The sequence below is a fragment of the Heteronotia binoei genome, chromosome 2 (assembly GCF_032191835.1).
Source record: "Heteronotia binoei isolate CCM8104 ecotype False Entrance Well chromosome 2, APGP_CSIRO_Hbin_v1, whole genome shotgun sequence".
Lineage (NCBI taxonomy): Eukaryota > Metazoa > Chordata > Lepidosauria > Squamata > Gekkonidae > Heteronotia > Heteronotia binoei.
The window spans coordinates 195,599,278-195,615,495 of record NC_083224.1 but is presented as its reverse complement, the minus strand read 5'-3'; the positions used below and the strand labels follow the sequence as shown (position 1 = coordinate 195,615,495).

At 47.9% G+C, this 16,218-nt stretch overlaps 1 protein-coding gene across 1 annotated transcript in view; it reads right to left on the bottom strand.

Annotated features, from left to right (window-relative positions):
• UNC13A (unc-13 homolog A) overlaps nucleotides 1–16,218 on the bottom strand; it is a 230,988-nt gene that overhangs the window by 68,883 nt on the left and 145,887 nt on the right. Inside the window, exons 25-30 of the mRNA XM_060233129.1 lie at nucleotides 14,301–14,435; nucleotides 11,951–12,084; nucleotides 10,413–10,498; nucleotides 9,527–9,653; nucleotides 3,733–3,829; nucleotides 2,155–2,298 (exon numbers count right to left, since the gene is read on the bottom strand). Of these exons, the coding sequence (XP_060089112.1) occupies nucleotides 2,155–2,298; nucleotides 3,733–3,829; nucleotides 9,527–9,653; nucleotides 10,413–10,498; nucleotides 11,951–12,084; nucleotides 14,301–14,435 (723 nt within the window). The remainder of the gene's footprint in view (nucleotides 1–2,154; nucleotides 2,299–3,732; nucleotides 3,830–9,526; nucleotides 9,654–10,412; nucleotides 10,499–11,950; nucleotides 12,085–14,300; nucleotides 14,436–16,218) is intronic.

The following is a 16,218-nucleotide window of genomic DNA, read 5'->3' as shown; positions in this document are numbered from 1 at the left end:
CCTCCACTCCAAAGAGTCTCAGAGCGGCTCAGAATCTCCTTTACCTTCCTCCCCCACTACAGACACCCTGTGAGGTAGATGAAGATATTGGATTTATATCCCGCCCTCCACTCCGAAGGGTCTCAGAGCGGCTCACAATCTCCTTTACCTTCCTCCCCCACAACAGACACCCTGTGAGGTAGATGAAGATATTGGATTTCTATCCCGCCCTCCACTCCAAAGAGTCTCATAGCGGCTCACAATCTCCTTTACCTTCCTCCCCTACAACAGACACCCTGTGAGGTAGATGAAGATATTGGATTTATATCCCGCCCTCCACTCTGAAGGGTCTCAGAGCGGCTCACAATCTCCTTTACCTTCCTCCCCCACAACAGACACCCTGTGATGTAGATGAAGATATTGGATTTATATCCCGCCCTCCACTCCGAAGGGTCTCAGAGCGGCTCTCAATCTCCTTTCCCTTCCCCCCGCCCACCCACAACAGGCACCCTGTGAGGTAGATGAAGATATTGGATTTATATCCCGCCCTCCACTCCGAAGGGTCTCAGAGTGGCTCACAATCTCCTTTACCTTCCTCCCCCACAACAGACACCCTGTGAGGTAGATGAAGATATTGGATTTATATCCTGCCCTCCACTCCGAAGAGTCTCAGAGCGGCTCACAATCTCCTTTCCCTTCCTCCCCCACAACAGACACCCTGTGAGGTAGATGAAGATATTGGATTTATATCCCGCCCTCCACTCCAAAGAGTCTCAGAGCGGCTCACAATCTCCTTTACCTTCCTCCCCCACAACAGACACCCTGTGAGGTGGGTGGGGCTGGAGAGGGCTCTCACAGCAGCTGCCCTTTCAAGGACAACCTCTGCCAGAGCTATGGCTGACCCAAGGCCATTCCAGCAGGTGCAAGCGGAGGAGTGGGGAATCAAACCCGGTTCTTCCAGATAAGAGTCCACACACTTAACCACTACACCAAACTGGCTCTCCTGTTTGAGAGCCACAAAACATGAATGTCAGGGGTGGGTGGGTGGAAGGAAGGAAGGAAGGAAGGAAGGAAGGAAGGAAGGAAGGAAGGAAGGAAGGAAGGAAGGAAGGAAGGAAGGAAGGAAGGAAGGAAGGAAAGCAGATGGAGAGAGGGAGGGAGGAGGGAGAAGTGGAAAGAAAACAACTTTAACTGCACTCTCCAAGCCGCAAGGTGGTTAGGCTTGGAGAAGTGATTTAAAGAGACAAATGCCTTCTCCAAGGCGGCTGACGGGACAATGGGGGCTTCAAGAGCCACACAATATGTGTGAAAAAGTCACATGTGCCCATCCCTGCATTATAAACATCATTCTAGTTTGTCATAAGAAAAAAAAGAATGTATTAAAATATAATGAAAATGGGCTTCGTATATGTAACGTGAGAAACAGCCAACATCCCTTATTTGAGTATGTCAGTACAAAACCCCCCACATTATTTGGATATTATTCTAAAAGAGAAATGCATTGGAATATTGTGGCATATGTAATAAGGTTTAGCATATGTAATAAGACAAAGAAAACCAATATCCCTGTTCAATCCTGGGGAGGTGTTTGTTCCAAGTTTCTGAATTAGCGTGAGTTAGCTCACAGATTTTTAGCCTCCAGCTCACAAACATAGGAAGGATGACCCCAGAGCATAATAATTTATGCAGGAGCTCACAACTTGAATGCCAGTAGCTCACAAGGTAGAATTTTTGCTCGCGAGGCTCTGCAGCTTAGAGGGAACATTGGCAGTGACCAGGAATGGAATTCTAGCAGGCACTCCTTTGCATATTAAGCCATACACCCCTGAAGTAGCCAGTCCTCCAAGAGCTTACAAGGCTCTTTTTTGTAAGCTCTCGGAGGATTGGCTACATCAGGGGTTTGTGGCCTAATATGCAAAGGAGCTCTGCTAGAATTCCACCCCTGAGTACTTGTGTGAATTTCCTGCACTGCTAATGGGGTTGGACTAGATGACCCTGGGGTCCCTTCCGACTCTATGATTCTATGAATGTCTGAATCTGAGGGAGTTTGACAGATATATTGCCTCCTTATGAGTGCAGTATGGAGAGATCTTAGTTGGAGGGGATGCTCCCCCTTCCTTTTTAGAGTTTCTTTCTGCTTTGTTTGTCGCTGCCTCAAACCACTTCTCTCCTTACCTTGGCAAACCTGCGCATGTAGTGACCCACGATCTGCGGATCAGGGCACTCCAGTTTTTTGATGATCTCAAAGCTCTGGTTCAGCTGGGAGAAGACATCCACCACGGAGCAGGAGAAAAGGGCATGCTCTGACGTTTGCTGGAACTGCAGGGAGAAGAAAGAAGGAGGAAGAAGAAGGAAGAAAAGGAGGAGGAGGAGGAGGAAAAGGAGGAGGAAGAGAAGAAGGAGGAGGAGAAGGTGGAAGAAGAGGAGAAGGAGAAGGAGGAGGAGAAGGTGAAGAAGAAGAGGAGGAAGAGAAGGAGGAGGAGAAGGAGGAGGTGAAGAAGAAGAGGAGAAGAAGAGGGGGAGGAGGAAGGAGGGGGAGGAAGGAAGGGAGGAGGAGGAGGTGAAGAAGGAGGAGGAGGGAGAAGGAGGAGGAGGAGGGAGAAGGAGGAGGAGAAGGAGAAGGAGGAGGAGGAGAAGTTGAAGAAGAAGGAGAAGGAGGAGAAGGAGGGGTGAAGAAGGAGGAGGAGGAGGAGGAGGAGGAGAAGGAGGAGGTGAAGAAGAAGGAGGAGGAGAAGAAGAAGGAGGAGGAGAAGGAGGAGGATGTGAAGAAGAAGAGGAGGAGAAGGAGGTGAAGAAGAAGAGGAGGAGAAGATTCGATTTATACCTTGCCTTTCACTTGAAATCTCAGAGCACCTTACAATCTCCTCCCCTTCGTCTCCCCACAACAGACACCCTGTGAGAGAGGTGGGGCTGAGAGAGCTCTGAGAGAACTGCTCTTGAGCAGGACAGCTCTGAGAGAACTTGTAGCAGGCTCAGGGTCAGGAAAACTTAAGAGTGGCTGGCCAGCGAAAACCTAGAGCGGAACATCACTGGCACGATGACGTCACTTCTGGGTGATGTCATCACGCTGGCGATGTTGGGGGAGGTTCCCCCTGACGGCCCAATGCGGGCTGGCAGGTTGGGGAACCTCCAGGGCGGGAGAACCCCTGCCCGGCTCGGGGGATTGGCAGGCCTACTTCATACAAAGCCTACTGTAAGCTCCAGGAGGATTGGCTACATCGGGGGGGGGGGGGGTGGCCTAATATGAAAAGGAGCTCCTGCTACAAAAAAAAGCCCTGCCCTACTGCCCCAGGAAAGCCCTCTCCTGCCTTCTATCTTCCCCACCCTGCTAATTGGTCCTCCAGTGCTGACACGCACTTGCGACACAGAGGCCCCCCCTCCCTGGGCGCTTGTGAGGTTGTGACTCTGGGTCTTCTTTATTTGTGCCATATATTTATTTGTTGCCTGGCTACAGCTCAGTGGATGCCATGTAGTCACCGGGGGGCTAGAAATGGGTCTGGAAAGTGGCTTTAAACAGACATGCCAAGGATCATGCCTGTGACTCACTGCCTGCCACGCACCAAGGAGCTGCCAGTAATTTATGTTGCTCTACAGCGCCACCATCACAGATGGTCAGAGGGAGTACTGCATGATGGGAAAAATGTTAAAAGCAGTCTCCTAATTCCTACCACTGAACTTTTAAAGGCTTCCTCGTATTTTTAACATGTCCCTTTGCATTTCAGCTGCAGCTGCTTTCCAACTCCGCATACTTACCCCGTCCTTTTTGTCTCGTTCCAGCGCTCCATGTAGGAAATCTCGCGAGACTTCCTCATTTTCATCCAGCCACTGTATGACAAAAGGCTCAAACCACCTGGGTGAGTTCAAAAAAGCGGAAAGGTTGACGTCAAGAACATGATCTTGGCTTTAGAATGCCAGCCACATTCCCAAGACAACAACCTTTAATGGCATACAACAGCATCATAGACAGGCAAGGAAATAGTAATAAATCACTGACACATTAATACTGTCTCTCCTCTTGGCGGCCAGATACAAAAATTGGGCCGCCATTTCCATAGTCCATTTCCATTTCTTTTAATAGCTTCTATGACCAAAGGTCTGAAGCTCAACCAGAACGTATCAATTATCTTAACTGAAATTTTTATTGAATTAAATTCTACGGCGAATATTGACACAAATTATTAACCACCTTTTCCCATCTATCTACTATAACATTCATCCGCATTTTACAATAGAAAACATTCTTCAATTAATCCACATACAATTAATTCACCTATATTAGCCAAGAATCATTTTCTATACTGAATCTTATTATCTTCCTGACCGGTTAGAGCAATTCCTCAGTGGAACAGGCTTCCTCCTTGGGAGGTGGTGGGCTCTCCTTCCTTGGAGGTTTTTAAACATAGGCTAGATGGCCATCTGACAGCAACGAAGATCCTGTGAATTTGGGGTAGGTACTTGTGAGTTTCCTGCATTGTGCAAGGGGTTGGACACGATGACCCTGGAGGTCCCTTCCAACTCTATAATTCTATGCTTTAACTGGGCTCTCCTTCCTTGGAAGTTTTTAAACAGAGGCTAGATAGCCATCTGACAGCAATGAAGATCCTGTGAATTTGGGGTAGGTATTTGTGGGTTTCCTGCATTGTGCAGGGGGTTGGACTAGATGACCCTGGAGATCCCTTCCAACTTTATGATTCTATGATCTTATATTACCCGTTAATACCATTCAGTTCCCCCAATTTCATTTTATCCTGATCCCCATAATAACAATATCAACCTGATTAGCTTCATATATTCTAGATTAAACTTTCTTACACTATCTGTATCAATGATCAAACATGCATAGATATTAGAACATTAATCACAAAATTCACAGAATTAAAAGGTTACTGTCTAAATATTCAAATCTACAAAGTAAATAAAATATTAAAGCAGGCATTTCCATAGTCACATTCTTTTGCATTGTACCTATTATTGTGACCTTCGAGCCTTGGTTTTGGAGCCGTTACTAAGAGACCATAAAAATCAACCTGATGAGAGAAAGAGACTTTTTCTACACTTTAACTGTTGTGTAGTGACATTCCGAGGGCTTTTTTTTTTGGAGCAGGAATGCACAGGAACGCTGCTCCAGCTGGCTTGGCCAGGGCTCTGGCTCAAAAAAAAAAAGGTCTCCGGCAGAGGGAAGGCACTAGATAGCGATGTGCTCCCAGACTGCACACTTCCAGAGCCAGTTTGGTGTAGTGGTTGTGTGCGGACTCTTATCTGGGAGAAACGGGTTTGATTCCCCACTCCTCCACTTGCACCTGCTGGCATGGCCTTGGGTCAGCCATAGCTCTGGCAGAGGTTGTCCTTGAAAGGGCAGCTGCTGTGAGAGTCCTCTCAGCCCCACCTATCTCACAGGGTGTCTGTTCTGGGGGAGGAAGATAAAGGAGATTGTAGGCCGCTCTGAGACTCTGTACTTGAAAGGGCAGCTGCTGGGAGAGCCCTCTCAGCCCCACCTACCTCACAGGGTGCTTGTTGTGGGGGAGGAAGATAAAAGAGATTGTAGGCCGCTCTGTGACTCTGTCCTTGAAAGGGCAGCTTCTGGGAGAGCACTCTCAGCCCCACCCACCTCACAGGGTGTCTGTTGTGGGGGAGGAAGGGAAAGGAGATTGTGAGTTGCTCTGAGACTCTTGAGTGGAGGGCGTAATATACATCCAATGTCATCGTCTTCTTCTTCTTCCTCTCTTTTTCTTCTCTCCTCTCTACCGCCTCCATCCTCTAACAGGCTTGCAAAGTGAGAGAGATAGGTGCAGTGCCGCCCACGAGCGCCCCCTCCTGGGAGAAGCTGGACCTGCTGCTGTCCACTCCACTGCACATGGCGCTCTCTCTCCACTCGTGTTGGGGGGGGCGGCAAAACAAGGTCTCTCATTGAGCTATGTGAGAACACACATCCATGAAATGCAGCTTACGGCACTGTACTGTTCTGTGTCAATATGGGGAACCTACTGAATGGGTGATGTCACTTTTGGTGATGACAGGGGGTGTAGCCTAATATGCAAATGAGTTCCTGCTGAGCTTTTTCTACAAAAAAAGCCCTGGACATTCCCAAGACAAATGTGACACCTTCATAGAGCCAGTTTGGTGTAGTGGTTAAGTGTGTGCACTCTTATCTGGGAGAACCGGGTTTGATTCCCCACTCCTCCGCTTGCACCTGCTGGAATGGCCTTGGGTCAGCCATAGCTCTGGCAGAGGTTGTCCTTGAAAGGGCAGCTGCTGTGAGAGTCCTCTCAGCCCCACCATCCTCACAGGGTGTCTGTTGTGCAGGGAGAAGATACAGGAGATTGTAAGCCGCTCTGAGTCTCTGATTCAAAGTGAAGGGCGGGGTATAAATCTGCAGTCTTCTTCTTCTTCAAGACGAACAGCAGAAAGGCCCACAGCTTCAGATGCAGTGGAGTGGGTTCTCCATTTTCATGCATTTGATAAGGAGGTTTAAAAATGGGTACAAAATGCAGGAAGCACAAAGCCGAAGGGCAATCATGCCAGAATTCGAACAGAACCAAGAAAAATACAGTGGAAAAAATCTGTCACTATGTTAACTGTCTGAATATCTGCAATAAGTGGGGAGTAAGGGGGGGGCCCAGCGCTCACATTCTATGACTCTTAAAATGTAGCCAAGGATTGAGTCAATGTCAAGACAGTGATAATGTCAAGACAGTGTGCGATTGCAATAAAAAAGGCCAACGCCATGCTGGGAATTATTAGGAAGGGAATTGAAAACAAATCAGCCAGTATTATAATGCCCCTGTATAAATCAATGGTGCGGTCTCATTTGGAGTACTGTGTACAATTCTGGTTGCCGCACCTCAAAAAGGATATTATAGCATTGGAAAAAGTGCAGAAAAGGGCAACTAGAACCATTAAAGGTTTGGAACACTTTCCCTATGAAGAAAGCTTAAAACGCTTGGGGCTCTTTAGCTTGGAGAAACGTCGACTGCGGGGTGACATGATAGAGGTTTACAAGATTATGCATGGGATGGAGAAAGTAGAGAAAGAAGTCCTTTTCTCCCTTTCTCACAAGACAAGAACTCGTGGGCATTCAATGAAATTGCTGAGCAGTCAGGTTAAAATGGATAAAAGGAGGTCCTTCTTCACCCAAAGAGTGATTAACATGTGGAATTCACTGCCACAGGAGGTGGCAGCGGCTACAGGCATAGCCAGCTTTAAGAGGGATTGGATAAAAATATGGAGCAGAGGTCCATCAGTGGCTATTAGCCACAGTGTGTGTGTATATATATATATGTGTGTGTGGGTATGTGTGTGTGGGTATGTAATGATGTATATGTGAGTGTGTGTGACTATATATATATACACACACACACACATATATTGGCCACTGTGTGACAGAGAGTGTTGGACTGGATGGGCCACTGGCCTGATCCATCATGGCTTCTCTTATGTTCTTTATGGCTCTCTGCCTGCAACCTGCTGAGGAACTGCCAGTAATACGTACCCCAGAGAGCACTATGTTTGGGGTCCCAAAATCTTCTTAAGATCCCCGGACCGAAAGCGGCTCGATTGTCCACCACCAGAGCGAGAGTGTTCTCGGTAACAGCCCCCGCTCTGTTTAATGTCCTCCCCGAAAACATTAGGGCCCTGCGGGACTTGCCACAGTTCTGCAGCAACTGTAAAACCGAACTCACTTTCAACAGTTAAGGGGAGGTGGCTATTATTCCACAGGACTGACAGTCTCATTGAACCAATATCATTGAAACCAGAACATCAGAATAACCAGAACATCAACACACATCTTGGACTTTTATTGACTGTAAAATGTATGGAAATGATTTTATTGCATATTCTGTTTCTAATGTTTTATGTTGCTTTTAACTGCTGCTAGATGCCCTGAGCTTGTCGTATAAATTTGATAAAATAAATAAATAATTTATGCCAGGGGTGGCCAACGGTAGCTCTCCAGATTTTTTTTGCCTACAACTCCCATCAGCCCCAGCCAGCATGGCCAATGGCTGGGGCTGATGGGAGTTGTAGAAGAAGAAAAAGACATTGGATTTATATTCCGCCCTCCACTCAAGAGTCTCAGAGCGGTTCACAATCTTATCTCCCTCCCCCACAACAGACACCCTGTGAGGTGGGTGGGGCTGAGAGGACTCTCACAGAAGGTGCTCTTTAAGGACAAGCTCTGCCAGGCAAAAAACATCTGGAGAGCTACCGTTGGCCACCCCTGATTTATGCTGTTCTACAGCGCCATCATCACAGATGGTCAGAGGGAGTACTGCATGACGGAAAAACTGTTTAAACAATCTCTTCAGCTGCCTAATTTCTACCACTCCATTGTGAAAAGGGCTTATCCAGGATTCATTAAGAAGTTTCATGCGGCTTCCCAACACCAGAGCTTAAATAAACACTGGGGCCTCCCCACCCTCTGCAGATGTTAAGTAATTTAGTGTAACTAGAGGTTGTGTTTTTGCCTTCCTGGGAGGAAGGGCATGATGGAATCAGCTCCCCCTCAAGATTCGGGCCCTTACCGAACTGTTACCTTTTCGTGGGGCCTGTAAAACGGAGCTATTCCGCCAGGCGTTTAGTTGAGGCAGCGGGCATCCTACACTATCGGGCATTCTATTCCCTTGGCTGGCCCTATGCTGTAGCACCACCTCTGTCATAATATTAAATTACCTTTGCTGTGTCTGATTCTTAGAATGTAGGACTGATTCGTAGTCCTTACAACATGTGCCAACGGATCCTTAGGCTATGCCACATGTGCCAACTGAGCCGCCATCTAAGACTTGTCTGTGATTGAACTGTCTTTTATTTTATTCACATGTTTTAACTGTTATTCCATATTGTTTTTATAACGTTGTTATCTGTCCTGAGCCCTCCTTGGGATAAAAAGGTAAAGGTAGTCCCCTGTGCAAGCACCAGTCATTCTCGACTCTGGGGTGACGTTGCTTTCACGACGTTTTCACGGCAGACTTTTTTACGGGGTGGTTTGCCATTGCCTTCCCCAGTCCTCTACACTTCCCCCCCCCCAGCAAGCTGGGTACTCCTTTTACCGATCTCGGAAGGATGGAAGGCTGAGTTAACCTGGAGCCAGCTATCTGAACCCAGCTTCTGCAGGGATCAAACTCAGGTCGTGAGCAGAGGGCTCCGACTGCACTACTGCAGCTTTACCACTCTGCACCACGGGGCTCTTGCAAAAGGTCAAGGTGCAAGCACCAGTCGTTTTCATGGCAGACTTTTTACAGGGTGGTTTGCCATTGCCTTCCCCAGTCCTCTACACTTTCCCCCCCAGTAAGCTGGGTCCGCATTTGACTGACCTCGGAAGGCTGAGTCAACCTGGAGCCGGCTACCTGAAAACCCAGCTTCTGCTGGTATCGGTCATGAGCCGAGGGCTCCAACTGCAGTACTGCAGCTTTACCACTCTGCGACACGGGGCTCTTTCCTTGGGATAGGGCGGACTAGAAATGACCTAAAATAAAATAAATAAAAAATAAAACAAAACAAAAAAGGGAAACAACAGGGATGAAAATGTGGGCAACGCCCCTCGACTTACGCAGGATATTCGGGGACCCGGGTCTTGAAGGAAGGGAGGTCGGTGACGTATTCATTATACAGCCACTTCACCTTAAAGTGCAAATTCATGTAGTCGGCGCTCTTGCACAGACGATGCTTGTCATGCTCTGTCGAGGAGAGAGAAAGAGCCAACAGGGAGGATTTCTAGGCATGTCCTGCTGGTAGCTGGAGCTTCATCTGGGCAGCTGCGAGGCTCACCTAACCAAGCTCCCCAAGGCCTACTCTGCCCCTCTCAGCTCTGTCAAGACACTTTTCCTGGTTATTATTTATTTTTCAAGTTTGATTTTTAAACCACCCTTCCTTGTGGGACAGGGCTCAGGGCAGTATACGTCACTATAAAAATATACATAATAATTATAATAATCTGCCCCGGGGCTGCAGCAAGCATCGGCGTTTTTGCGCAGCTAACAGAAACTACTAAAAACCAGTTTCTGTTTGCTGCACAAAAACGCCGACATTTGCTGCGGCCCCAGGGCAGATAGCAGGAAATCGGAAGAAAACCGTGCTGAGAAGACAAACGTGAAAGTGGAATAAGGTGAGTGCAAAATCGGTCTAAGACGTTTGTACTTTTAAATTCCACAAATACGCCAAGTAATACAAATCTGTATGCTTAGTTATAAAAATATGCATTTTATGTTGTTAAACAGGCTTTACAAATTTAGGCTCGATTGGAAATTAAGCATTACAGGTTGTTCTGTTTTGGCACCCAGAACTGGAAATCCTTTCCCCAGTCTGTCAAGACTCCTCCTCATTCTAAAGCCCAAAGACAGTGCCCCTGCTGTGAGGGCACTAGGGAACTTGGAGGCCCAAGAAACACCCCCTCCCCCCACAGCTTGGCTGCCTGTTCAAGCCATGCTCTGACTCACCTTCCATTGCATATTTCATATCCTGAGCGAAAAGGTTCCACATCACTTCGGCGCTGATCTTTCCCACGTTCAGCTCTTGAGGGAACCTGGCAAAGAAGTCAGGAGATAGCACCAGATCATCTCGAGAGAGCAATGCCAGAAAATCTAGCTAGGGTGGCAGAGCGAGTCTTTGGTTCCATTCTTTAAACACATGCCATGTGCAATTTATTTGTGGAATGAAAATTTGCTGGACCTCAAGCAGGGGTGGAATTCTAGCAGGAGCTCCTTTGCATATTAGGCCACACACCCCTCTGATGTAGCCAATCCTCCACGAGCTTACAGGGCTCTTCTTACAGTGCTTACTGTAAGCTCCAGGAGGACTGGCTACATCAGGGGTGGAATTCTAGCAGGAGCTCCTTTGCACATTAGGCCACATACCCCTGATGTAGCCAATCCTCCACGAGCTTACAGGGCTCTTAGTATAGGGCCTACTGTAAACTCCAGGAGAATTGGCTACATCAAGGGTGTTTGACCTAATCAGGGCTTTTTTTGTTGCAGGAGCTCCTTTGCATATTAGGCCACACACCCCCAGATGTAGCCAATCCTCCAAGAGCTTACAGGGCTCTTTTTTGTAAACTCTTGGAGGATTGGCTACATCGGGGTGTGTGGCCTAATATGCAAATGACCTCCTGCAAGAATTCCACCCCCGACCTCACGCATATCCCTTCCTTCCCTGCATCTTTGTTTCTTCTTCCCAGAACTCGAGTCCTGTAATCTTTGTTTTTTCTTCCCAGAATGCAAGCCCTGTAATCTAACACCTACAGGAATCCAAACGGAGAGCCTGCCAGTAACCAACATCAAAGCTTATAATGATAGGGTCAAGATGAGGACCTGGAAAATTTGCTTTTCTCCTCTACATGTTTATTTTGTAAAAAACAACAGTTGGATGAAGGGTTCTTTTAGGGTTACCAGATGTCTTCTTTGTAGAGGACATGTCCTTTTTTAAAAAATGCCTGTCTTCTTTGGGGATCTTTCTAAAAAACTGATGAAAATACCCTCTTTTTGGGTTGGGAGGCTGCATTGCCCTATAGTCTGCTAAGTCCCCTGTCAAGCACCGATCGCTTCCGACTCTGGGGTGATGTCGCATCACAACATTTTCACAGCAGACTTTTTACGGGGTGGGTTGCCTAGTAGAGGCTAATAGAGGTCTTGCTCTGTAGCTCCTGTGCGATTGAGCAAGCCTTGCAAAGCAAGCTGCGACGCAGAAGGAAGCAAGAGAGAGGGAGAAGGAAGCAGACGACAGCAAGTTGCTCGGGGGCCTGATAGGAGCCCACCGAGGGCCTGATTCGGTCCCCTGGGCCACATGTTTGGCACCTCTGCAATAGGACTTTACTACGCTGAGCCTGAAAACTGGAGGCATGGGAGAGAACAGCAACCACCACCACAAAAGCAGATATTTCGGAGAGTGCAAACTTGCTGTCATCGCTGGAGAAAATGACATTTTCTTGAGGACCTGAAACTTTTTAGGAGGGAGCGGGTGGTCCCCGCTGCATCCTTACTGATTGAGGCAGGGTGTGTATGAGTTCTTGTCTTCCTCAATGATCGACACTATCAAGGTGATAAGTTTGGACCAGAAATCCAGATTCTTGATGCTGGGGCCTTGTTCCTCTGGCGGTACTTCTCCCTTCTTGGTCTAAAGGGGGAAAACCCAAACAGAAAAGAGATCAGTTCTGAGGCAGGTCAAACAACTAGCGCCCTACCTGGCCCCTCAGGACTTAGCTACAGCGATCCACGCAACAGTCACTTCCCGGTTGGACTACTGTAACTCGCTCTACGCAGGCTTGCCCTTGAGGTTGATCCGGAAACTCCAGTTGGTGCAGAATGCAACAGCATGATTGCTGACTGAATTACCCTTCCAGGCAAGCAGTCGGCCGATGCTACGCAGTTTGCGATGGCAATCAATCCGCGTCATGGTTTTAGTACTGACGTTCAAAGATGTCTTGCGTGGCCTGGGACTGGCATACCTCCGGGACCGTCTCTCCCCATATGAGCCCCGGAGGTCATTATGATTGGCCAGCCAACATCTTCTGACCATCCCGAGCCCAAAGGACGTCCAGCTTGCCTCAGCCAGGGCTTTCTCAGCCCTGACTCCAACCTGGTGGAATCAGCTCCCTACGGAGGTTCGGGTCCTCCCGGATATGTTGCCATTCCAGAGAGCCTGTAAGACAGAGCTGTTCCACCAGGTCTACGGCTGAGGCAAGCGGGCGTCCTATTCTACTATATCATCTAATTCAGGGGTGGCCAACAGTAGCTCTGCGGATGTTTTTTGCCTGCAACTCCCATCAGCCCCAGCCAGCATGGCCAATGGCTGGGGCTGAAGGGAGTTGTAGGCAGAAAACATCTGGAGAGCCACTGTTGGCCATCCCTGATCTGATTGGTGCTAGTCAGCACCGATTGCCATCTTGATTGCTAAAAATTGGGTCGATACAGTTGACACCTTTTGGACATCTAAGTTGCTCATAACAATTATGTCCTAATTTATGTGTTCACATCGCCCATGCTGCCTTAAATTAAACTTGACCTAATAGTTTAATTGTATTAACTGTTTGATTGTTTTATTGCTGGTTTTAATTGTTTTACCATGTTGGAATCTGCCCTGAGCCCATTATGGGAAAGGTTATCTTGGAGCGACCCCTCTGAATTCCCTCTGTAGATCATGAAGGTTCCTTTTAGCTACTGTAGCTAAATGCCAAAGATGGGCCTCCGTTCCAGCATCGTTCAAGCCCTGCGTCTTATTTTTGGCTTTGCCAGGGCTGGAAACAGAATCCCAGACTAGATAAGCCGTCTGGTGTTTCCCAGCAGGGGTCTCCTTCGGTTTTCATTGCCTGACCGGGTGACTCGACGAGTGGTGAGTGCTCTCACCACTCCAAAGGTTCAGGATGTCTAGGGTTGCCAAGTCCCCCGTGTGGCGCAATGACGTCACTCAGAAGTGATGGCATTGTGCCGGCGACATTGCATGCCGGCTGCTCTAGGAGCGTCCGGGAAAACATTGGGCCGGCGGGGGGATCCTCCCCTGAGATCGTCCCCTGGAAGTGGATATCGTGGGTATGTTGAACAGGCCTCTGACAGGTATGCTGGCATGTAAAGCCGTTTCCCAATCTCCAGTCTAAGCCACCCTCGATACAGACAGCTTTTAGCAGCACATAATTTACAAGCACAATTTCCTGGGGAGTTTTGTGCAAATACCACAGAGTCCCTGTGTGACATTTTCAACACGATGACATCACCAGACATCCCCGCCCACCCCTGGAGGACTTCGCAAATCCCCCCACTGGACAGGCGAGGGGACCTGGCAACGTAGGGTTGCCAAGTCCAATTCAATAAATATCTGGAGACTTTGGGGGTGGAGCCAGGAGTCATTGGGGTGGAGCCAGGAGGCATTGGGGGTGGAGCCAGGAGCAGGGTTGTAACAAGCATATTTGAACTCCAAAGAGAATTCTGGCCATCAAATTTCAAGGGATCACACACCTTTTAAATGCCTTCCCTCCATTGGAAAAAATGAAGGATAGGGGCACCTTCTTTGGGGGCTCATAGAAATGGATCCTGCAGTCCAATCTTTTTGAAACTTGGAGGGTCTTTTGAGGAGAGGCATTGGATGCTAGGCAGCAAATGTTGCGCCTCTACCTCAAAAAACAGTCTCTCATACTCACAGATCAATTCTCCATTATACCCTATGGGAATCAGTCTCCATAGGGAATAATGGAGTGCCCAGCAGACATCCCCTCCCCCTTGCTTTCTGATGACCTTGAAGCATGGCGAGGGTCTCCAAACCGGAGGATCCCTTGCCCCACTTGGGGATTGGCAAGCCTATGGCAACCCTAGTGCATTGGTTTTTCTCCACTCACTCACCGGGTCAGTCTGGTACTCGCGGCTGTAGAGTTCATGGCAGTTGTTGAAGATGTACTCATATGTTGAGTTGAGGCAGGCCTTCACACAGTCTTTTACCACCTGACTGGCTCGTGGCGGACTCTGGAGTTCTTGAACCTGCGTTGGTGGGAGAGACCTGTTTATTAGAGGTTGTAGGCTGGGGTCCCAAAACTTTTCAAGCCTGTGGGTGCTTTTGGAATTGTGACACGGGGGTGGTGGCTGCCACCACAAAATGGCCGGCACAGGAAGTAAAAGTCAGCTACAAAATGGCTGCCAAAGGAGGCGGAGCCAACCACGAAATGGCAGAGGTCATTCCGAGAGACATCATTCTCCTAGTAACTCTTTAACATTTCAGGCAGGAGTTCTGCTTCAGAGGCTGCCTTTTAGGATATTTTATTAAATCTACATCGCTCAGCTTCAGTCACACAGTGAAGATCGTTTTTAAAAATGGTGCATAGCCAATCGGATATCCGATGGCCAGTCAGAAGTCTTGTGAGGCAAAAGCTCCACCTGGCCCCACCCACTTTCTAAAAACACTTGGGAGCCAGGAAAGGCGTCAGCAAGCACCATAGCACCCGTGGGTGCTACAGGGCACTCTGCCGCGAGCAAACTGGGCCCATCACATGGCGACAAGCCAAATCGCTGCTGAAAAAAATAGTCCAAATACAACAAACCCAAACAACTGTGTTCAATGATGCTACAAAATATATACAATGTACAAAGAAATATAGTCAACAAATACTGGCACAATACTTGTTATACAAATTTTACATGCAATAAAGTCCTTCCAACCAAGCATTCTCTTAACTCAAGCAGTCTCTTAATGTTGTTCACTGTTGTCTTCAGATGAATATACATTCTGGGAAAGTAGCTTCAAAATGTAATTCCAGACAAATTGCCTCAAATTATAATTCCCCACTACGTGATTTCTGGATTATGAAGCACGTCTCAGTCCGTGACCCTTCTTCAGGTAAGATATATTCCCTTAAAAAAAAGCTCTACTTCATGTACTCATTCCAAATACTTGCAAAGAAAAATTTGTGCATAGCTTTCTTTCGGGGTCCCTGTTACACAGGGAAAAAATTGTGCATAGGTTCCTTTCGGGGTCCCGGTTACACTGGGAACAATTGGTGCATAGTTTTCCTTTCGGGGTTCCGGTTACACAGGGGAAAAATTGTGCATAGGTTCCTTTCGAGGTCCCGGTTACACAGGGGAAAATTTGTGCATAGCTTCCTTTCGGGATTCTGGTTACACAGGGAAAAATTTGTGCAAAGTTTTCCTTTCGGGGTCCCTGTTACACAGGGGAAAATTTGTGCATAGTTTTCCTTTTGGGGTCCCTGTTACACTGGGAAAAATTTGTGAATAGCTTCCTTTCGGGGTCCCGGTTACACAGGGGAAAATTTGTGCATAGCTTCCTTTCGGGATCCCGGTTACACAGGGAGGGAAAAATTGTTCATAGGTTCCTTTCGAGGTCCCGGTTACACAGGGAAAAATTTGTGCATAGTTTTCCTTTCGGGATCCCGGTTACACAAGGAAAAATTTGTGCATAGTTTTCCCTTCGGGATCCCGGTTACACAGGGGAAAATTTGTGCATAGCTTCCTTTCAGGATCCCGGTTACACAGGGAAAAAATTGTGCATAGCTTCCTTTCGGGATCCCGGTTACACAGGGGAAAATTTGTGCATAGCTTCCTTCCGGGGTCCCGGTTACACAGGGGAAAATTTGTGCATAGCTTCCTTCCGGGGTCCCGGTTACACAGGGGAAAATTTGTGTATAGCTTCCTTCCGGGGTCCCGGTTACACAGGGGAAAATTTGTGCATAGTATTCCTTTCAGGGTCCCGGTTACACAGGGAAAAATTTGTGCATAGCTTCCTTTCGGGGTCCCAGTTACACAGGGGAAA